Source organism: Mauremys reevesii, linkage group 3, assembly GCF_016161935.1.
Source record: "Mauremys reevesii isolate NIE-2019 linkage group 3, ASM1616193v1, whole genome shotgun sequence".
Taxonomy (NCBI): domain Eukaryota; kingdom Metazoa; phylum Chordata; order Testudines; family Geoemydidae; genus Mauremys; species Mauremys reevesii.
Genome location: NC_052625.1, coordinates 143,637,065 through 143,660,063, shown reverse-complemented (window position 1 = coordinate 143,660,063; position 22,999 = coordinate 143,637,065). Strand labels below are relative to the sequence as shown.

Here is a 22,999-nt window from a genome sequence, read left to right as displayed (position 1 = left end):
GTATTACTGGCACACGAAACCTTAAATTAGTATGAATAAATGAAGACTTGGCGCATCACTTCTGAAATGTTTCCGACTCCAGAGTTACAACTTAATGATATCAAGCAGGTAAGGACATTAAGGAAAATATTAGTTCATGTCATAAACAGTTAGTTAAGGGTTAAGGTTTTTGTCTACCTGTAAAGGGTTAACAAGCAGTACCTGTGGACACCTGACCAGAGGACCAATGAGGGACAAGATATTTTCAAATCCCTGTGGAGGGAAGTTTTTTTCCTGTTCTTTGTTTTTAGAGAGTCTCTCTTGGGAATTAAGAGAGTCCAGACATCTTAATCAAGTCCTCCCAGGTTTCTGCAATAAATTCTTCTATTCAAGCTAGTGAGTATTAGCAAGGAACTAGTATTCTTATACTTTTATTTCTGTATTTGCAATTCTGTGTTTTGCTATAGAATTTCTTTAAGTCTGTACTGTTATTGCTTTTACTGAGAAAGAAAGGAGGGGGAATTCTCTCCAGAGATTGATAAGTTTAGACCCTGTATATTGTTCCATCTTGGTTACAGAGACAGTGACTTTCTTTTATTTTTTAATAAATCTTTTCTGTAAAGGACTTGGTTAATCTTTCTTTGGGTGGATTCTCAGGGAAAGGGGAGGGGGAGGCATCCCTCTGTAGTTAGATCCTGGTATCTCTCCTAGGAAAAGGGAGGGGGGAGGAAGCAGGGGGGAATGGTTTATTTCTCCTGGGAGTAAGAACTCCATAGATTTGGGGCTCTTGGGATCCCCAAGGATTTTTGGGAAGGACTGTGTCCCAATCCACGTACCTGATTGGGTGGTGGCAGCTTTTACCAGATCTAAACTAGGATTTTTAGTTTAGAGGGAAACCAGTGCAGGTCCCCATTTTGGAACCCAACAGCTCTAAGTGGGGGTGAGACCTATGACATGGCGGCAGTGGTAGGAACCTGAGAGCCATACAGAGGCAAGGCATTTCTACCAAAAGGCAGTTTTGAAGCAGTTTTCAGGGTTAGAAGCAGTTTCAGCTAGGTTGGCTGAAGGGAATACAGTTTTTCTAACCAGGCTTTTGTTACAAGGAACTCCCTGCTGAGAGGGTACTTAGCAATTGCGAGAGAGAGTTGCAAGACAGGTTTTCCACCTTCTTGGGAGCAAGGAGGGGGAGAGTGTTTTGGAGCAGTTTTCAGCTAGCTTTAGCTGGAGGAAATACAGTCCTCTGACCTACTTTGTTAGAGAAGGATTTTTTCTTTTCGTTTTCTTTCTGGTTGCTTCAAAAAGCACCTTGGAGGGAAAGGAGGGGTAAGGTTTTCTGACAAGCCTTTGTTTCAGGAGACCCCATACTGAGAGCTACTTAGCAAGGGTGAGAGACACTGGTTAAACCGGTTTGTCTTGCTCTTGGGAGGAGGGGGAGAGAAGTTTTTTTTTTCTTTCTTTCTCGGTCAAAAGCACAGTCCTTCCCGCAGAACACAATTTGCAAAACAATAGATTTAATTTTTCTTTGTATAGTCGATGATAGACAGGATTAGGAACTGAAGCAAGCAACACAGAAGTTCACTGACTGCAGAGGGGTGTGGCCAGCACAACCAATCCACCCCCTCTTCCAACTACTGATCAACCTACTCGGAAAAAATTTCCCGCCTACAGGACAGGTGATGACGTTGAGGCCTTCTTAGAAAACTTTGAAAGGGCCTGCATTGGGTACAGCATCCCTGAAGCCCAATACATGGTGGAGCTGAGGTCACAGCTCTGCGGAGAATTATTACTGGTGGCAACTGAAATGCCTAGGGACAAAATGAACGACTATAGACTGTTCCTAACCAAGGCCAGATACAGAATGGGCATAACCCCTGATCACGCCCGTCAGCATTTCAGAGCCCAGAAATGGAAACCAGAGGTGTCATAGGTCTCACCCCCACTTAGAGCTGTTGGGTTCCAAAATGGGGACCTGCACTGGTTTCCCTCTAAACTAAAAATCCTAGTTTAGATCTGGTAAAAGCTGCCACCACCCAATCAGGTACGTGGATTGGGACACAGTCCTTCCCAAAAATCCTTGGGGATCCCAAGAGCCCCAAATCTATGGAGTTCTTACACCCAGGAGAAATAAACCATTCCCCCCTGCTTCCTCCCCCCTCCCTTTTCCTAGGAGAGATACCAGGATCTAACTACAGAGGGATGCCTCCCCCTCCCCTTTCCCTGAGAATCCACCCAAAGAAAGATTAACCAAGTCCTTTACAGAAAAGATTTATTAAAAAATAAAAGAAAGTCACTGTCTCTGTAACCAAGATGGAACAATATACAGGGTCTAAACTTATCAATCTCTGGAGAGAATTCCCCCTCCTTTCTTTCTCAGTAAAAGCAATAACAGTACAGACTTAAAGAAATTCTATAGCAAAACACAGAATTGCAAATACAGAAATAAAAGTATAAGACTACTAGTTCCTTGCTAATACTCACTAGCTTGAATAGAAGAATTTATTGCAGAAACCTGGGAGGACTTGATTAAGATGTCTGGACTCTCTTAATTCCCAAGAGAGACTCTCTAAAAACAAAGAACAGGAAAAAAAACTTCCCTCCACGGGGATTTGAAAATATCTTGTCCCTCATTGGTCCTCTGGTCAGGTGTCCACAGGTACTGCTTGTTAACCCTTTACAGGTAGACAAAAACCTTAACCCTTAACTAACTGTTTATGACAGTTCATTTTTATTTTTTCAAGCACATTGAGTGACTCAACTTTTTTAGAACAAATGCGCTGCAAACTTTTGAAAACAGAGAGTTGCATTTGATTAGAAAGGTTGTCATTATGGTTGAGATGTGATTCTAATCTAACTTCTCTCCCTACGACTCTTCAGCTGCTCAAAACATTCTGAAACAGACTCATCTGGGGGCTGGAATTTCCCATGTTTGGTTTCAGCCCAAAAACTTTTTAAGTTTGAGCAAATATTTCAGCTCCTTCAGTTATATGAACATGGAAAAAAATACACTTCTTCCAGATGTTACAAGTTAAAGTGTTGGGCTTGCATAGCTCCAAAGTGTCTGAAGCTAGAAACTTCAAACTTACTGCATTTTATACTCCCTACTGAGGAAGGACAAACAAGGAAAGCTGAAAGAAATCAATTCTGTAAGAACATTTTTAAAATTAAAATCCTAATACAACAAAATATGCCTGCGTCTTTCTGCAAGGTTATTATTCTATTCTGGATTCTAGATTCTATGTATTAGACATTTGACACTGTAGAACACAATTTTTTTTCACTGAGAGTAGTTTGATTTCAAGAAGGAGTCAAACTGTTCCTTGTTGGGTGCTGGGATTGTGGGCCAGTTTTTCAAAACGTGGCCTCCGTTTTGGCAACATCCGTCTGTGGGCACAAAAAACTGTGGGTGCAGTTAATGTCACTTGGCTGTGGAGGTACTTGATTTGAGGCTGCTTTCATCCACCATGGCCCTGGAGAGACCTGGTGAACAGTGTCCATACTTGAAAGAGTTGTATGGATGTTTGGTCTGGTAAGCTGCCTCCTAAGGAGTCTCAGGACCATTATTCGGATAACGCTCAGCATGGGGTCCACTACTGTACACCCCACTAAGTTATCTCTGGCTGCAGGGCTGAGCAACTTGGGAGTCAATGCTCATCAGTGTATGTTATATGGGGGAGTCACACTTACATTTCAAAGTTATTAAATGCAGCCTGTTTTGGGGGTTCTTCAGTATGGGGGGTTGTTTTGTTTTTAAAGACTTCTTCATATGTTTGATCTACTCAGGGTCAAATGGGGCAGTACAGTTTTAACAGTTATCAAACATAATCTGCATTTATCAAAAATTATTTAAGGAACTGTTTGGTCAAGAAGAAAAATCATAATAATCACCATATTACTGGTAGATGTTGGTATGAACTTATTAAGATGGGAAAGCACCTGGACTAATTTAAACAGGAATTCCTTTATTAAGTCCAAAGGCCAAATGGTAGTTTATACAAGTGGTTCTCAGCCAGGAATCCACAGGTCGTGGGGGGCTGCGAGCACATTTCAGGGAGTCCAGCAAGCATGGCCAGCATTAGACTCTCTAGGGCCCAGGGCAAAAAGCCAAAGCCCCGCTATGCAGGACTGCAGCCCAGGGCCCCAAACCCCACCAACCAGGGCTGAAGCTGAAGCCTGAGCAACTTAGCTTTGTGATGCCCCCTGTGGCGTGGAGCCCTGGACAATTGCCCTGCTTGCTACCCCTTAATGTTGGTCCTGGCTGTTATATGCAGAAAATCAGTTGTTCTGGCAGAGGCGGGCCATGGAGTTTTTATAGCATGTTGGGGGAACCTCAGAAAGAAAAAGGTTGAGAACCCCTGTTTTATACATTTGCGCTAAACATGGCTAACAGCTTGAAAATAAGCAGTCACTACCCCTAGTTCAATAACAAAGTATTCATAAGCATGTGATCAGTACACTTACAAATAGGCCAGACCTAGGGAAAACTGTCTCATCATAGCATGCTCGGGCATGATCAAGTAGGATCTGACAAAGAACTTTCAGATTCACGGCTCTCTTTGTACCCTGCAGATAGCTTGCTCGCTTTAGCAAAAAACTCAATTTGAAGCAGTTCTTCCTTGTTATTTTCCTATCTCCTCCCCACTCCTTGCTTACCAGTAGAACAGTGGGAAGATTTGTGCTTGTTTCTTTTAGGACAGTTTTCCTTTGTCTTATTACTGCAGCTTTTCACTTTTACAAGTTACTTTTTGAACCATTCATCCTTCCTACTACAAATAATAAGTAATGCTCACAACCTTCTTTACTTGCTGATTAGAGTCTTTTTTGGCTTACTAGCCACAAACTATAAAGCAAATATATTATTTTTAACCAATCTTAATATCACTTTAATTCTTTGATTTCCTAACTATCTCTACAAAACTAGAGCATGCACTTTATAAATTTTTTAAATTTATGTTATGTTGTGTTAAAAAATGTTCAATATTATAGTGCATTAATGAAAAATACAGCTTTGTTAACTTTGGCCTTGATCCTGCAATAAGTTCTGTGCAAGTGAGCCCCTGTACCCACGTAGAGTTCATTGCAAGATCAAGGCCTATCAGCAGATTGGTGTAAAAGAGGATGCATGCCCTGACCCACTCCTTTCCCTCCTGTCTTCAGGGCCGGCTCCAGGCACCAGCCAACCAAGCACGTGCTTGGGGCGGCACCTTGGGGCAGGGCGGGGCGGCATTCGGGGTTGTTGGGGTTTTTTTTGGGTTCGGCGGGGTGGCGCTGGAGGGTTTTTTTTTCATCCAGGCGGTGCTCGGGGGGCGGTGTTTCAGCGACACGGCACTTGAGGGGGCTGGGGTTTCAGGGGGGGTTCTGCGGTGCGGCACTGGAGGGGTTCGGCAGCATGGCGCTCGCGGGGGGCGTGTTACGATGGGGCAGCACTTTTTTTTTTTTGCTTGGGGCGTCAAAAAAGTTGGAGCCGGCCCTGCCTGTCTTGTACCTCATGCCCCTCATTATTTGCTTTCTGAGGTCAAGTAAGCTTTGTTTGCACGTGATTAAAAATACTCATTCCAAAAACTATTAAGAACAACAACCATAAACATTACATGCACACTACATACATTTAATGTTCTCAAATTTAGTGTCCTAAATGCAGAGACAAGGCATAGGTTTATTAAGATTATTTATTTGTTAACACAACACAGCTCTAACTCTGAGTTTCTCCGGCAAAACAGGAAGATTAACAGCCATACTAGCCTCTCTAAATTGAGTACAGTGGTAACTATGGTCTCAAATTCAGCCTTATAGCAGGATGTCATGTGTTCAACATATAGTCTTCTTTGTTCAGTACAAATAATACACTGTGAACAAGTATAAAATGTTTTGTATTGTCTCCACTGTGATTCACGGCTATACCTAAATAATACGTTAACTGAGATGTAGAGCAGCAAAAGCTATACACTGAGTTTTAGTTGGTCCATTTTTCAGCACATGGGAGAACAGTTTTCCCTTTTTACCAAAAACAATTAGGCTGTGGGCCAAATACTGTCCTCTGATACACATACACAGCTCCCCCACATCAACACATATAACAGAAGGCTAAACTTGGTTCACTGAGTTTTATTATATCCTTTAAAATGCTGCTTAATCTTTATAATACAGTGCCTGTACACCTGTCATTACACTATAGCTACACTGGAACAAAGAACAGAGGCTAAACTTACCGGATGGGGGACTCTGTCCTGGGAAGCAGTGTCCATGAAAAAGATTTGGGGGTTGTGATGAACATGCGCTCCCAATGGGACACTGTGGCCAAAAGAACTAACGTGATCATGGGATGCATAAAGAGAGGAATTCTGAGTAGGAGTAGAGAGGTTATTTTACCTCTGTATTCAACACTGGTGTGACTGTTGCTGGACTACTGTGTCCAGTTCTGCTGCTCAAAATTCAAGAAGGATCTAGATAAATTAGAGAGAGTTTTGAGAAGAGTCATGAGAACGATGAAAGGATTAGAAAACATGCCTTATAGTGATAGACTCAAGGAGCTCAATCTACAGCTTAATAAAGAGAAGGCTAAGGGGTGACATGATTACAGTCCATAAGTACCTACCTGGGGAATATTTAATAATGGACTCTTTGGTCTAGCAGAGAAAGGTATAACATGATCCAAGTTGAAGATAACTCAAAGTTCAAAATAGACAAATTCAGCCTGGAAATAAGACGTGCATTTTTTAACAGTGAGAGTAATTAACTAGTGGAACAGTTTACCAAGAGTCACGGTGGATTCTCCAACACTAACAATTTTTAAATCACAATTGGATATTTTTCTAAAAGAAAAGCTCTAAGAAGTATTTAGGGGAAGTTCTGTGGTCTGCATTATAGAGGAGGTCAGGCTGGGTGATCACAGGGGTCCCTTCTAGCCTTAGAGTCTCTGAATCTAATAATGCATTTATGCTGTAGTTATATTGTGCTTTTTGATAACAAATTACCACTAATTCATATAACTGGCTGGTTAACAACGTGCCTGAACTATTTATTTTTCATTTGCTTTCATAATATCATGTATTTTTAGATTTCAGGTTCACTAACTACATTGTATTTACACTGAAAATACTCCAGTCACGTGGGCACCCTAGCAGTTATCTGAGTGTAGTAGCAATTAAAAGAATCAAAAAGTGTAAATATCATTTAATTACACTGGAGAACGGGCACTCATAAAAAGTTTATTTTTGTTTTAGAGATAAAGGTCTCAGAGATATTCCCTATATTTACATGTGGACTATCACTAGAACTAGTAATCTCTAGCACCAAAATTAATTTTAAATTATCCAACTATAACTGCAGTGTAATTATAATCATTGTATTATAACCAAAATATCTTTGTGTGTAGCCAACTTCAATTATGCTCTGATGAGGGTCCAAAGTGTTAGGTGACCTTTGCTATTAATAGCAAAAATAGCAGCTGCTATCTTGGATATATTTTTACATTTGTAAAAATGTTAATTTACAGAGCTTCCCTTCCCATTTTACAACTTTGTTTTTATTAAGAATGTTGTTGGCCACTGCACTGGGGAGAGAATTGTAAAGCCTTTTCCACATTGCTACATCAGCGTGAGCTGATGTAACTCCACTAATGTCAGAGTTCTAGCAGCTTTACAACAGAGGAGAGAATCAGATCCTTCCAAAACAACAGTAGCAAATGAAGGCGGAAATCAGGTGTTGCATTCCACAGAGTATGGAATAAGGTCTACATTCAAGTTCTTGCAGCCCTATATGAACTGCATCATCAGTTTTTTGCCTGTGTTCATGTGACAAACTGTGTTTGCATATAGACATCATGTTCTGTCTTACCACTTTTGTATCAACCACACCAGTATCTGAATGCCTAGGATTGGCACCTTTGGCAACGAGAGCACAGGTCTTTAATATTTGAGCTAAAGGTAAACTCATTAGTAACAAATCTGTCTCAATCTTTTTTTAAAGGGTATTTGCTCCTCCTTTGGGTTGTCAGTAACTTATGACCAGAAAGGTCATACTGAAAACTGAGAGGGGAAATATTATCACCCTACTCTTCACCTAGCACCATTGGCTTCACTGGCATATGGTATTATTCAGTCTGAGTAGGGCATCACAATGTGACCCTTTACCATTACAGTAGAGTCAGCAATGAAACTGTTTTTATTTGCAACAGTCACTTTTCCTCTTTCAATACAACCTAAAGCCATTCCATGAGTTAGCTGTGTTATTTTATCCAACTGAAATTGGACAGAGATTTGCTAAGGTTTAATCCAACGGTCAGTGCGGTCAGTGGAAGTCTTTCCATTGATTTCAATGGGGTTTGATTCAAACTCTAGCACAGTGAAACTCAGACAGGCTCGCGAGTAGCAAGTGGCTCTTTAATGTGTCTCCTGCAACTCTTGGCAGCACAAAATATTAAAACACTGATTTAATTAACAACCAATCCGGATGCTTTTACTGTGTTATGAACCAATTGTAACTAATAAAATAATAATACTTGGACATTTTTCTCTGTGAATCATAGGCACCGACTCCATGGGTGCTCCAGGGCTGGAGCACCCATGGGGAAAAATTAGAGGGTGCTCTGCACCCACCGGCAGCCAAGCTCCCCTCAGCCCCCGCCCCCCTCCTCCTCCTCCGCTGAGCGCACCGCATCCCCACTCCTCTGCCTACCTCCCAGCGTTTCCCCCCCCACACTGCTGCCAAACAACTGTTTGACGGTGTTAGCATGCTCTGGGGGGGGAGGGAAGTGCAGGAATGTGGCCCACTCAGGGGAGGAGGCAGGGAAGAGGCGGGGCCAGGGTGGGGATTTTGGGAAGGTGTTGGAATGGGGGCGCAGAAGGGGTGAGAAGAGGCAGGGCAGGGACAGGGCCTCATGGAAGGGGGCGGGGCCAAGGGGGGGGTCAAGCACCCAGGGGATAGAGGGGAAGTCAGCACCTATGCTGTGAATTATAGTGTGTGTGTGTGTGTGTGTGTGTGTGTGTACACACAATATTTCCCATCATACTGTTTAAATATGAATATATAGTACTAGTGTAAACGAAGCAATGAATTCACACTACTCTGGCTATTTTGGGTAATGTGGATCACTAATTTGGCTCCTGAACCAGTGAGGTCTATATATCACTGTTCTAGCACATTTTATATATAGGCTTAGCAGAATGTGATTTTCTGTTAAAATTTTGATTGATAATCATGTTTATTTTAAGCACTTTATTTGTATCTATTTAAATTTTCAGTAGCAGGGAATTATGGGGGGTCAGACAGTGGGGGGAAGGGTCAGACAATTATTTAATGACAGTAGATTTTAAGATTAGAAAAAAGTTAAAGCTTTAGAACCATTAAAACACAAACTGTCAACATCCTATGTCAAAATATACAAAGTAAATATTCTCAGCTCAAACCCTAATTAGTTCTCAAGCAGCATTTTTCCTCCCTGCCTATCCATAAATGTCTATTATTATTGAGAGAAATAATTTTTCTTTGGTTTGCGTGTGTATGATGAAATCAACATTTGTCAACATTTACCAATAAAAATCTAATCCTTCCAAGCCTATTTAATTATAATAAGAAGGTTTAACCTTTCTAATTTATACAGTTGGAGCTTTTAAGAATCATAGAACCAGAGTTGTGTATTGAACAGCATGTGTAGGTCTAATAAATCATGTGTTAAAATAGTCCTTCAACCTCCTGACACAGAATAGTAAAGATATCATAAAGAAACGAACACTGACTTTAAAAACAAGGCATACACAGTGACATTTAGCTGGTACAAAATGATAGTCTCCATGTAAATCCAAGTAGGACCATTTCCCCAGAGCTGAATAAATGACATTCACTGGTTCTGAGGTAAATATTTATGTGTTCGCTATGTCTCTAACTAGCAGATAAGAAGTGAAGTGGAAAATGAATTCACAAGAGAAGGTTCCTATATTAAAAATGTATATGTCCTTACTATTTTGCCCACAAAAGCTAAAAGCATCTGGGGGATTTGGGATAGCAGACTAGGATACATTTCTTTTATTAGTTGGTGGTAGGGTGATCACCCATCCCAAATTGGATGGGACAGTCCCCAAATGCAGAGTTCAAGTCCCAAACCTAGGCGGAATGACTCCAGAACAGCCCCCCTCCCCACGAGGCCCTACCCCTGCTCCTCCTCTTCTCCCCAAGGACCCGACCCCTGGCCAGGCATGAAGCTGAAGCTGGGCCATAGTAAGAGCCGCCCAGGGAGCCCAGGTCACTGTGGGGAGCCATGGACCCTCCACCTGCCTTGGGTGGCACAAACTGGGGGGCGGGGACATGGGCCGGGGGCTGCTCTTGGGCAACTCGGAACCCTGTCCACAGCAGGTGGAAGGTCCGAGGGTCTCCACAGTGGGCCAGGCTCCCTGGACAGGCTGATCAGGAGGCATGGCCTTGGGGGGGGAGAGAAAGTGGGGGCATGGAGGCTTGGGTGGAAGAGGAGGAGCGAGGGCCTTGGAGGGGGTGGGGCTTTTGCATGTGTCCTGCTTTTGCCTTTTCAAAGGTGGTCACCTTAGTTGGTGGCTTAAACTGAAAATAGCTCGCATGACTTTAGTTCTCACTCCTAGTGTCATGATCCTAACACACAAGCTCAGCTGTAGTGTAAGGACCAAATCCTGAAAAAACTTGCGGTAAAATTTTCAAAGGTGCCTGAGTGACTTAGGAGCCTAGGCCACAGTGACTTTCCATGAGACTTAGGCTCCTCAGTGCCTAAATGACTTTTAAAAATGGGACTTAGGACCTTTTGAAAATTTCACCATTAGTACTGGGAGCAGTGCTTACCAATGGGAGTCAGTCAACCACACTAGTAAGCAGTACATCTGGTAGCAAGTGGCTGAAGGACTGAGCCATCAGCTGGTGCCACAAGTCATCATCATCAATCATCCTCATGAGGTTCCTATTATGCCTCTGGCATTTAGGGCAGTGATGAAGCTCCTCCATTCCTGTCTGTTTCTGGCAAATCTTTCAATGATTTCCCAGCTGTGCCCCAGCTCTGCTTCCACAGCTATTCACCATGTTGTTTTTGGGCGGCCTCATTTTTGCTTGCCTTCAGGTGTCCATCTTATTGCTACTCTGGTGATGGAATCAGTTTCCATCCGAAGCACATGACTGATCCATCTCCAATGCCTCCTGGCATTGATGGTGCTCAGATCCTCTTGGCTGCACTGTGTCAATAAATCTTGGTTTGAGATTGTTCTGGGCCAAAAGAGACCAAAGAAAGGAAATCTCAGTGATTGTAATAACTAGTGTAGTATCACACTTTATCTGTGCCAAGCAAAGTATTGCGTAAGATCATAGTCCAGCGTATATCAGAGGCAGTTGATAGCATTCTCAGAAAAGAGCAAGCTGGTTTTCGGAAAGGGAGTGGTTGCACAGACCAGATCATCACTCTATGAAACATAATAGAACAGTGCTTAGAATGGCAATGGCAACTCTACATAAATTTCATAGACTTTGAGAATGCTTTGGATAGCATTCACACAACCAGCCTCTGGCACATTGTGCGGGCATATGGAATGCCTTTCCATATAATCAACATCATCAAAAGCTTCTATTTCAACTTTACATGCAGTGTTGATCACAGTGGTGCCACAAGTGTGTGAGGCTTAATTCATTTCTGTAAAGTGCTTTGAGAACTTTGGATGGAATGATGTATAAGAGAAGACCATTATTAGTGACAGAAACTTGTTCCATCTAATAACTCTTGCTAGAGATGATTTGGCTTCCAGAAAGTTTAATTTCATGGCTGCCTTTCAAAGAACAAGAGGGGGAAACTAGATTTTTAAAGATGCTCCACTGATGTGGCTTAACCAGGGGCTGTTGAACCACATTTGCTTTTAAAAGAGAAGAATAACCCTTTTCCTTCCACCATCCATGATTGCACTTCCACCGAGTCTCTCTCTCCCAGCACATATTGGTTGAGGCCCAAGCAGGTGCTTTGCTCAGCAAATAGAAAGCACCTGGATCTCTTCATCCCATCAGAAAGGCTCCCAAAAGTAGGGAAACAAACCTAAAAATTGTACTATTCTATTCTGTATAGGTTCTTGTATCATTCTCCTCACCGTAGTATCTGAGTGCTTTCCAGGAGTGTATTAAGTGAAGTGACTCACACCTATCACGAGTGGTTTGATTGCACTAAAGTTGTCATACAGATTCAGCCTCGTCCTAACTTCCAGAATCGTCCTCTCCAACTGAACAAGGAGATATGTTGGCCTCAAAGTCTAAAAAGTTGGAAACAGAACCCCAGCATAGATTATTTCTTCTAAATTATTTAGACAACAGGCTATGCAAAAATAGCAAATATTTTTCATTTATGTTTTCCTGAAATCTTCAAGAAATAGTGGGATCTGCATTAAAGCATGCATTTGTGTATACTTTTCAAATCTTTGTTCAACAATAGAATCATTAATGAGTAGAAATGGGTCCTTGTCACTCAAAATTGTCCCTATTATTGACCCTAGAGAGAGGTCCTCTGGATCGTTCCTGGATTGATCTGTTTACATCATGAACAAGAGCACTTCTCCAGAGAACAAAGCAGAGACAAAGTTGTCAACACACAGACTATGTGTGGCTAAACATAAGAACATGTGTGACTGGGCAGTTTCTTTTTTCTATGAATTAATATCTGCTGCCAAAGGATGTCATCTGTATATAGTAGCTCCTCTGTTATTTCTGAAGGCACAAACGTTTGTAATATCCTTAATTTTGGGAGAATGCTCTCTGAGGCAGGTAATTGATGGATAATCTCCTTCATCCTGTGTCTGGTTGACTGACAGATTCAGTCGCATCCAGACACTGCAGTGAAGGGACTCACACTCCCCCCCTACACACACACACACACTTCAATTGAGGATCAATAGATGTCAATTTCCTTTCACAGAAATTAATAAGAAAGGAAATTTAATCTTTCCTCTGGGTGCATGAGCTCAAACGCACATTGACAGTGATGTGAGTTACATGTGCATACTGAAGAGAAAATAAACCCTTTAATGTTTGCATCCTCACTCTGCAATTTAAACATATTAGCAAACTGTCCCTTAACCACTGTGCTCCAGATGGATCAGTCAAATATAGTCTCCTCTGATCAGCTCTGTAAGTAATGAAGATGATACTCTCTCTATGAAGTACAGGAAGGGAGTTCAGAACTTAGCTGTCAACCTCTAATATGCTCTCTCATTATTTGAGCTGTCCTCCCACCAGTATTTCATCTGATTGCCGAGCTTAGTCAAATATTCAATGAATAGTCTGAATGGAATTTTGAACAAGAGGAGGAAACATTATGGAAGGCCCTGAGGACCTGCCAATCCTCACTATATTAAGTCTTACTTTATTGGCTCTGTGAGGGGGAAAGTGTTTTTCTTTTCTTTGTGCTTCTAGAATCAAATAAAGTGAAAAATGTAATGTCAGGACACTGGAAAACAACAAGGCAAAAATAACTACAGATCTCATATATTTTGAAATGTCAGACTTTCAACAAAAGCTATGCTGCGTTTCTTCACATATGAGCACCTGCACTACCCAAAGCAGAGATTCTGTTCCCCCATCAACATCTTCTACGTTCACAAGTTTTCCCGGAAGAAGATTTCCTTTCATTTGTTTTTAGACCGCCATCAGCATTACAAACATGCAATCTGACAAAACTTTATAAATTCCAAGAAAAAAATATATATAGTTAAACCAAAGTTAAGCTTTTAAGTAAATAAAACCTTAAGGAATGCACCTTAATAATATAGTATAGCTAAACACACAAAAATATCTGCAAGGCAGGAAGTTAAAAAAAGATCATACTTTAATAATAAAAAAATTGGCTGTATTGAAATGCAGTTAGGGTAACACAACCACCTTAACTTTAGGTTTTGTTTAAAAAGATATTAACAGTGTAACAAATCCATGGCTAACTAGCCACTTGACAACTGTCACTACTGCACACAACAACAACCATTCAGTACTTCATGGAAGAAGCTGGACAGAAACAAGATATTCCTGTTCAGAAAAATCATAGGGCTCCTCCATTTGAGCTGAAAGAGCAACACTCATAGGTTTCAGTAGTATAGGCAGGGGGGCTCTAGCAATTTCACCGCCCCAAGCACAGCGGCATGCCGCGTGGGGCGGTCTGCCGGTCGCCGGTCCCGCGGCTCTGGTGGACCTCCCGCAGGCACGCCTGCGGATGCTCCACCGAAGCAGAGGGACCAGCGGACCATCCGCAGGCACGCCTGCGGGAAGTCCACCGGAGCCGCCTGCCGCCCTCCCGGCGACCGGCAGAGCGCCCCCCGCGGCATGCCGCCCCAAGCACGCGCTTGGCGTGCTGGGGCCTGGAGCCGCCCCTGAGTATAGGACCTATCACACAATTGATCTGTGTTAATTCTGTCTAGCAGATGCCACACACTTCATCAGTGCATTACAAAAGAAGAGATTACATGGAACCAGTTTTTTTCTTTTGATTTGAACATTCCTCTTCAGTGTTCACTGCCTAACCACTACAGCAGTGTGGGTTCATGAGAGATGACATTACTTTTCACATTTCATTTACTCAAATATTTTGTATGGTGGAAAATAAGTCAGATTTTTAAATGTTCAAATTCAGTAGACTAAGGTGTTATCAACAGAGGTACAGAATTATTTTAAATGATTTTTAATCTGACAGTCTCTTTCTAGCTAATAATTAGAAATGGGGCATATGCTGGACTTATCTACTGGCAACGTGGATATTTTACCATCTGTGGTGAATGTTTATGTCAAATTGCAGCTCATCACTGTCTGACAGGCTTGCCTGAGATTTACTGACATTTTCTTAATAGAAGCGGGTAAAAATGAATACTTATCTGTGAATGATAATTGTGCTGCTGCCCATGGGGGAAAGCATAGTTTGAAGAGCAATACTAATTATTGTTTCTCATTTGTATGTGAAGACCTACCTGGGAAAAGTTTACCTTTTACAGTGGAGTTCTTTAAACAACTCTCTAAAACTGGTGTTATGGATTTCCTTGTATATTGTCTTTCAGTGACTCCAGATCAGATTTATTCAGGCCTGGTTTACACACAGACTTGCACCAGTCTATTACAGGTGCTTTTTCATACCGATGTAGTTAAGCCAATGCAATACTCTGTGTGGATATTCCTGAATCAATTTAAACCTTGCTTACATCAATTTAGCTTACACTGATTCTTTAGGAAATGCAGCTACATTGATAGAAGCCTGGTTTAAATTGACTTAAAGGTCTCCATGTAGGGATTTTATATCAGTTTACATGAATCAATTTTTAAACAGTAGCTTACATGTAGACCGACCCTCCGTTTTTAAATTTTCTAATTTCCAGCCCTGTGGATGCGCTTAGGATCTCAGTTCTTTGTGATTTGTGCATCATCTCCAAAAAGGATTCTGTTAACTGTAAAGATTGATAATTTTGTTGATGATGGAAAAAAATCCAGCCCACCTTCTCACAGCTGTGTTAGCTCTGCAGGGCTAACAGGAGTTACACATTAAAAATGTTGCTTTTTGTCAGAAAAGTAAGCAAATATAAGCTTGAATACACGTGTTTGACTAAAAGGGGGCAATTTTACATAGTCAATTTTCTCAACATAATTTCTCTCATCAAGAGGCGTTGCCATCTAAATGCTGCAGAAATTCAGCAGCATTTCAGCAGATGCTCAACTGCTGCCACGGTCCTTCATCTGGCGCCTGCCAGACGAAAAGGTTGGGGACCGCTGAAAGGGAAAACTCCTTGGCTGTGCAGTCACAGAGATAAACCACTAGAGGGAGACATGCTCACAAGGATTAGGCCAGTGTGTTAAATACTCCTGCTAGACAATCTTGCCCAAGCATATGAGGTAAACGGAAGTTCAAATCCTGATTGGAGTGCCTTTTTTTTTTAAATGAACCATAGCCACATACATACATATCCCATGCTTGTCAGTAGGTTTAAACCTGGAGCCTTCAGCACCAGAAATACAGGCCTGCTACTTTGGCACCGTAGCAGGACTTTGTTTTTTAATGTTGAAGGTCCAGGGTCAGTCCCCATTGACAGCCAGGCTATCTGTGCATTTGGCCACAGTTTGCTACATATGTACCCTGGATCCATGTAAACAGTGCTTTGTATCCATCTAAAATAGATATAAACAATTAAAATAATGTTTTAAAATAGAGAGGGGCAGGCAGAGCATGGCAAATGACTACAGGTAACAGTTCAAATTCAAGGAGCAAATTAAAATATGGTAAGGATTTCACTTTAAAAATAGGTCTTGTCATAAGATCAGCAGTGAAGGACCATGGACAGAAACCAAGCAGACATTTAGGATGCTAGCTCTGTGGAATAGTAGTGACAAAATTAGTGCACCACATTGCCACTCAATAATGACATTTTGTAAATTCTGCAAAAAGTGCCTAGGCTCCAATAGGTGTTCCATAAGTCATTAAAATTAAACTATAAATTATCTATATTAATGTAATGTGTAGTGATGATACCAAACCCAATTGCTTCTGTCTTTTACAGATGGTAGTCAGTACATCCTCATCATTATATAAACACACAGTAGCAGGCCACACGACACCAGAATTATTATGTACTGCATTACAGCAATTTGTGTACAAAGAGAGAGTGAATATATTGGTGATAGTCAAACCCCAAAGTATACAGCCCTTCAGTATAGATAACCAGCCAGAAAGCCATATGTTCCTCCAAACTGCTTTATTAAGGCTATGCCACAAGGCTTTGGATTTGCACAGTGTTGGTTCAGTTCTCCAGTTTGTACCCTAAAAAATTTAACGTGAAGGCTAGGACCCGACGTTCACTATGGTTTGTGCAAACTCAGTGTGTTTTGCCACTGACTTCAATAAAAGCAGGTTCGAGCCTTCATTGCAAAAGATTCATGCTGCCCTAACCTGGAGTCTCCATAACTGAGCTAGTCATTTCATGAAGACAGGCTCTTGTGAAATTTCTGATACATTTCATTGATCTAGCACAAAAATAGCCTCTCTATTTATTATGCTCCTGCAGTTTTACTCTACAGTAACGTAAACCACACCAGATCCTCTCACAGCTTGTTTTCATTTTCTCTACAGAACAGCAGGCCCCAAAAATCTCACACTATAAGGAAAGTGGGAATAAGATGCAAATGTACAGGGTTAGCTTGCTTTACACCCCTGACTATCCCCATTATCCTAGCTGCTGCACAAAACTTTTCCGATACTATTTGTTCAATATGAGGGGAAAATACTTTATACTGTGCAGTCAATTAAAAAGGCTATGGTAGCATGACTCCTGTAGCTTTCAACTTTATGGGAGTCTAAAGAAGGACTAATGCCCTAGAATATAATACATTTTAAAAATCAACTGCTTTCAATTAAGCTAAGCAATATGACTGGCAACTAAAAAGCAAACTGAGAAGACCAGTATGGGTTTTTCTGAAACAGAAATGTCTCTGAATTTCTGGTTCACAGGAAACTTTTTTTTAAAATGGTTTTGTTCCGATTTGGAGTGAAACCAAATTTCAAAAATCATTTCTCGTGAACTGGAAATTCCACGTTTTGGCCAGTGCCAATATTGAGATTTAGTTAACATGTTACATCACTTTGAACAATACAGTGTTATATAGGTGCTAAGCATTATTTTCCACAAGATAAAATCACATTTTAATAAAGCAGCAATATTTTCTTCCCATTCACATGTTCAGTCACAAAAGGGCCAGCAGGATAAAGTACTCAAACCAAGTCATGTTGTAAGGGAGATGCTTACACTTCAAATTGATCTAGTACTGACAAGGGAACAGAGATGTATTTTTTGTGTACTTTGGACTCATAACCTACAGGGGCGGCTCCAGGCTCCAGCACGCCAAGCGCATGCTTGGGGCGGCATGCCGCGGGGGGCGCTCTGCCGGTCGCCGGGAGGGCGGCAGGCAGACAGCCTTCAGTGGCATGCCTGTGGAGGGTCCGCTGGTCCCGCAGCTCTGGTGGACCTCCTGCAAGTGTGCCTGCGGAGGGTCCGCCGGTGGAGCCGCGGGACCAGCGGACCCTCCACAGGCACGCCTGCGGGAGGTCCACCAGAGCCGCAGGACCGGCAACCAGCAGAGCGCCCCCCACGGCATGCCGCCGTGCTTGGGGCGGCGAAATGTCTAGAGCCGCCTCTGATAACCTAGAGGTAATTTTAAAACAAAATTCAAGGGAAGCTGGACTGTCACTCTGGACAGATCCCAAGACAAAAATTGCTCATCTGAGAAGATGACAACTTTGGGGAGCTTTGAGTATGTGAACCACTTAGAGACAAGATAGTGGGCTAGATTCTCCATTTTAAGTGGCTCCACAGGCGGCATAACAACAGCGCAAAGTGGGTGTACAATGCTACCAAATCAGAATGGTAATGATTTACATGCACTTCGCACTGCTGTAGATGAACCCAAGGTGCAGGGCCATGGAGAATCTGGCCCACTGTATCAAAGCAAGTAAAGAATTTTAGAAAACTTAGACCGACTGCAATCTAAGAACCACTGAGGGTGGAAAGAGGGATGAGTGGGAGGGGTTACATATCTGGCAAGGAGCTGGGGCTCATGGGGAGAACTGAGGCTGGTTTGACAAAGAGATTGGGACTTGGAGCATGGAGACTGGAACAATGATCTGGGGGGACTGAGACTGGATGAGGAGCTTGGAGATGGAGCCTGGGACTGGGAGCCAGGGGGCAGGAGGGAAAACACAGACTGGACAAGGAGCCAGGAAAGGAGAACTGAGATTGGCTGTGCAAGGCAACTTGGGGCAAGGAGTTTGGTGGGAGGTTCAAACTGGGACTGGCTGTGTAAGGAGACTGGAACTGGGCTGAGAAGACTGAGAAGTGGAGACTGGGATTGGGTAGGTGAGGAGAATGGGACAGAGTCAGGGCAGGGAAGAGACAGGACTGGGACCGGTTGGAGGGGAGGGAGCAGGAGTCAAGATTGATGGTCCAGGCATCAGTGTCTGTCTTTGTGATGGGGTTTTTACTCCACACATGCTGGGAAAGGGCCTGAGATGTCCATTAACCTGCCTGTTCACCCCTGGAGGGTGGATCAGGCCTAATTTGAAATAAAGCCCAGCTCGGGGAGAGCACGGTTTGTCTCCATATAGAGCAGGGTGAGCCCAGTACAATGGGGTGGGTGAAGGCTCTTTGCATTATCCCTCTCTTGCACAGAGAGGGCAGCCACATTCTGGCCCCAAACTAGCACAATCGGTTATCTCCAAAGACTGGTCTTTTGGCTTATTCCAGCTAACAATCATTTTAACCCAACCACACCACGAATCTGATATGTGAGCGTCTATGACTCTTGTCACACTTGTTTTTAATGAAGAGAACTGACTTTTTATCCAAGGGTAGTTATATGACAGAAAAGGACTTAGCTTTCGGGAGGCCTCTTTTGCTTTCATTTAGACCAGTGGTTCTTAACCTTTACTGCAGCCTGCACCCCTTTGGTTCTCAAAATATGTTCTCGCACTCCTTATCAAAAATCAAAATATGTTCTCGCACCCCTTAAACCTAGATATATTTTTTGTTTGTACATTATAGTAATCATTAAAAAATGTATAATGTTAATAAATACATAGGTTTGATGAAACAAAGTAGTTGTACTTACGTGCCTGTGCTTAATTTGTGTTTTCGATGATTTACCTTCTAAACAAATCTGGCATGGCTCGCACCCCCAGAAAGGGCATCTCGCACCCCCAGGGAGTGTGTGCACCCCAGGTTAAGAGCCACTCATTTAGACCAAACATTTAAAACTCTTCCTACTTTGTTTATGTACAACACATGATATTATAGATCTACTTTCCACCATTAGGATCGGCTGCAGGTCCTGCTGATGTCAGTGGGAGTCTTTCCATTGACTTGATTTAATGGAGCAGGCCTTACATTTGCCATGTCCTCTGTATTCAGCTTAATTATAACTGGTGCAACAAAGTCACTTTTAAAAAGCCTTCCTGGGAATTTAGAGCTGCCTACTGCAGCTGTTACTAATGTAACCCACACACCTGCTGGGTGTGGTGCTGAGTCCCATCTAGTGGCACTGAGACTGCTTAGGGATTAATGAATCTGCTATAGCTTTAGCTAAGGGCCACATGACTTTTAACTCATTCAGTGGAGACTCATACACTAAGCTCCAGGGATCCCCGGTTTGATCCCGATGACCGGGGTCTGTCGGTGTTATACTAACAGCAAATTCAGTCCTGCACATTATGAGTACACAGAATTTTCACTGACACCAGTGGGCTTGAGATGTAAAAGGAATATGGCATAAGGTCTGCAATCTGTAAGTGTCATTTGAACTTTTTCAAAATAAAATACTAAACAAAAAAATTTCAAAATAGTATCTTTTGAGATTTCTTGGTGCTTGTCATCTCACTGGCTTGTGTGACAGTGAGAAGAAGTTGATGTAAACCTCAAAGCAAAGGCATATGCTTTTTGTCTCTCCTCCAAAGGCATGCACAGTAAGATGTGTCAAATATCAGCAGTAATTACACAAAAATGCATAGCCTCTTAGCAACACTAATGTACTGTGTGAAGCTCAATACTTGTTATCAAACTTTAAACATTTGTTTGAAGGCTGCTTGTTATAAAATAATCTGGGTTTCTTTTTAAACATGCTGTTTCCAGAATATTAAAGACAGACGTGAATATGAAAAATGAATTGAAATCTATGAAAAACTAGTAAGCATTAGTTGAATTGGGCTTTTGTTTTAAAAAAAGATATGCAGGAATAATGCATTTTAAGACAGCAATTAAAGTAACAGGATAGATTTTCTCTACTCATAACGTTTTGGAATATGATTTGCAAGGAAAGAAAAGAACCGGATCCTAAGAGGATGTAAACTGGCATAGAGCTACTGAAGCCACTGGAGATACACCAGTTTATACCAGCTGAGTATCTAGCCCAAAAGTGTTCTTTGGGTCTAAGCAGTAGCAGGAAAAGTGAACAGCAGCGAGGAAAAAATGGGGGGAAGATGAGGGGAGAAGGAAATTACCGACATTCTTGATTGAGGCAATAACATTAAAAGACTAGGGTTTTTACAGAAGAAAAGTTGGATTTTTCTACATTAATTAACTGATATAATTTTTATCTTCTAGGAACACTGGATGTTTTGAGCAGAAGGAAAATTGGATGTTTTGAGCTGATCTAGTGAAAATGGAACATAAGTAATTTCACATCTGAAGCTTTTCTCAAATGGAGGAATTTTGAATGGGACCCATTAGCATCTAGAAGTGGCAGCCTTTTTCTCTGTGTATCCTGGGGCGGGGGGAGGGGGGAATGAATTTCACAAATTGCACAACAGAAGCCAACGTGGCTGTCAAACCCAAAACAGTCACCGAAAAGATGCTTATTACCCTGACCTTGGCCATAATCACAATTTTGACTATGCTGCTGAACTCTGCTGTAATTACAGCGATTGGCACCACCAAGAAACTACACCAGCCTGCAAATTACTTAATATGTTCATTAGCTGTGACAGATCTGCTTGTTGCTCTTTTAGTCATGCCCTTGAGTATTACATACATAGTGATGGATACGTGGACACTGGGATACTTCATCTGTGAGATATGGCTTAGCGTTGACATGACCTGTTGCACGTGTTCAATTCTTCATCTTTGTGTCATTGCACTGGATAGATACTGGGCGATCACAGATGCTATTGAATACGCCAGGAAAAGAACAGCAAAAAGGGCTGGGCTTATGATAGTCACTGTGTGGACTATATCCATTTTCATTTCGATGCCACCTTTGTTTTGGAGAAATCATCACAGCGTCACAATTCCCAGCGAGTGTCGCATTCAACACGATCACGTGATCTACACTATTTACTCCACTTTTGGGGCATTTTATATCCCCTTGACGCTAATACTGATCCTCTATTACAGAATTTACCATGCTGCAAAAAGCCTATACCAAAAACGTGGGTCAAGCCGCCACCTAAGCAACAGGAGCACCGACAGCCAAAATTCTTTTGCCAGTTGTAAGCTCACGCAGACGTTCTGTGTGTCAGACTTCTCGACATCTGACCCAATCACAGAATTTGATAAAATACACGCGTCAGTGAGACTTCCTCCTATTGATAACGACCTGGAGCTGGCTGGTGACCGTCAGCAGATTTCCAGTACACGGGAACGAAAGGCTGCTCGCATCCTGGGACTGATCTTAGGGGCTTTCATCTTGTCGTGGTTGCCATTTTTCATTAAGGAGCTTATTGTGGGCCTGAGCATTCTCAAGATGTCTACAGAAGTAGCTGACTTTTTTACATGGCTTGGCTATGTCAACTCCCTTATCAACCCTCTGCTATACACTAGTTTTAATGAAGATTTTAAGCTGGCCTTTAAAAAGCTTATTCGGTGCTGGGAAAATTCTTAAAAGCACCTAAAGGTAGATATGACATGACGCCCTGGCCTTAAGAATGAGTAAAATGCGCTGAATTTGGTAACATTTTGCTTGGAAAAGGGGATTTTTGTGTTTGTCTCTATGCTTGACTTCTCTTTGGCCTGTAACTTGTTTTGCTGTTTTCTACCTCTCGTGTTATTATGGTACATAGTTTCAAATAAATTTTATTATATTGAGGCACAGAATTCTTGAGAAAATAAACTAAAAATCCCAATTATCCATTCATTTTTAAAATATCTTATTTAAGCAGCAATTTAAAAAATACATATTTATAAAACAAATGGTTGAATTAACTTGCACTATGACATGGAGGCTTATAATCTATATCCACATAAGTACTTATCTGGTAAAGAATAAACTCAGCTCTTGATCATATCACTAAATGAGCACAAAGTGAGCTGTAAACCTGTAATGTGGCATTCAGAGAAAACTGGTTATTTTCCTTCTGAATGAATGGTAATTTTCAGCTTAGTTTATTCCCAAATAAACCTGCTCAGAACACATTCGACTCTCCTTACACACCTGCTAATCTGGAGTGAATCCAGATAACAGAGCAATACTTGGCTCGTTCCTTCTAAAAAAGGAGCCTGCCATATACTCAAAGAAAACTTCTTGTTTTAGT

General features: G+C 41.9%; 1 protein-coding gene across 9 annotated transcripts in view; it reads left to right on the top strand.

Moving 5' to 3' along the window:
* HTR1E (5-hydroxytryptamine receptor 1E) overlaps positions 1-22,434 on the top strand; it is a 90,417-nt gene extending 67,983 nt beyond the window's left edge. For all 9 annotated transcript variants that reach the window (XM_039531458.1, XM_039531457.1, XM_039531455.1 and 6 more), the window contains one exon: positions 21,075-22,434. In XM_039531458.1, the coding sequence (XP_039387392.1) occupies positions 21,256-22,350 (1,095 nt within the window). In that variant the 5' untranslated portion in view covers positions 21,075-21,255 and the 3' untranslated portion in view covers positions 22,351-22,434. The remainder of the gene's footprint in view (positions 1-21,074) is intronic.
* Positions 22,435-22,999: the final 565 nt, after the last annotated feature.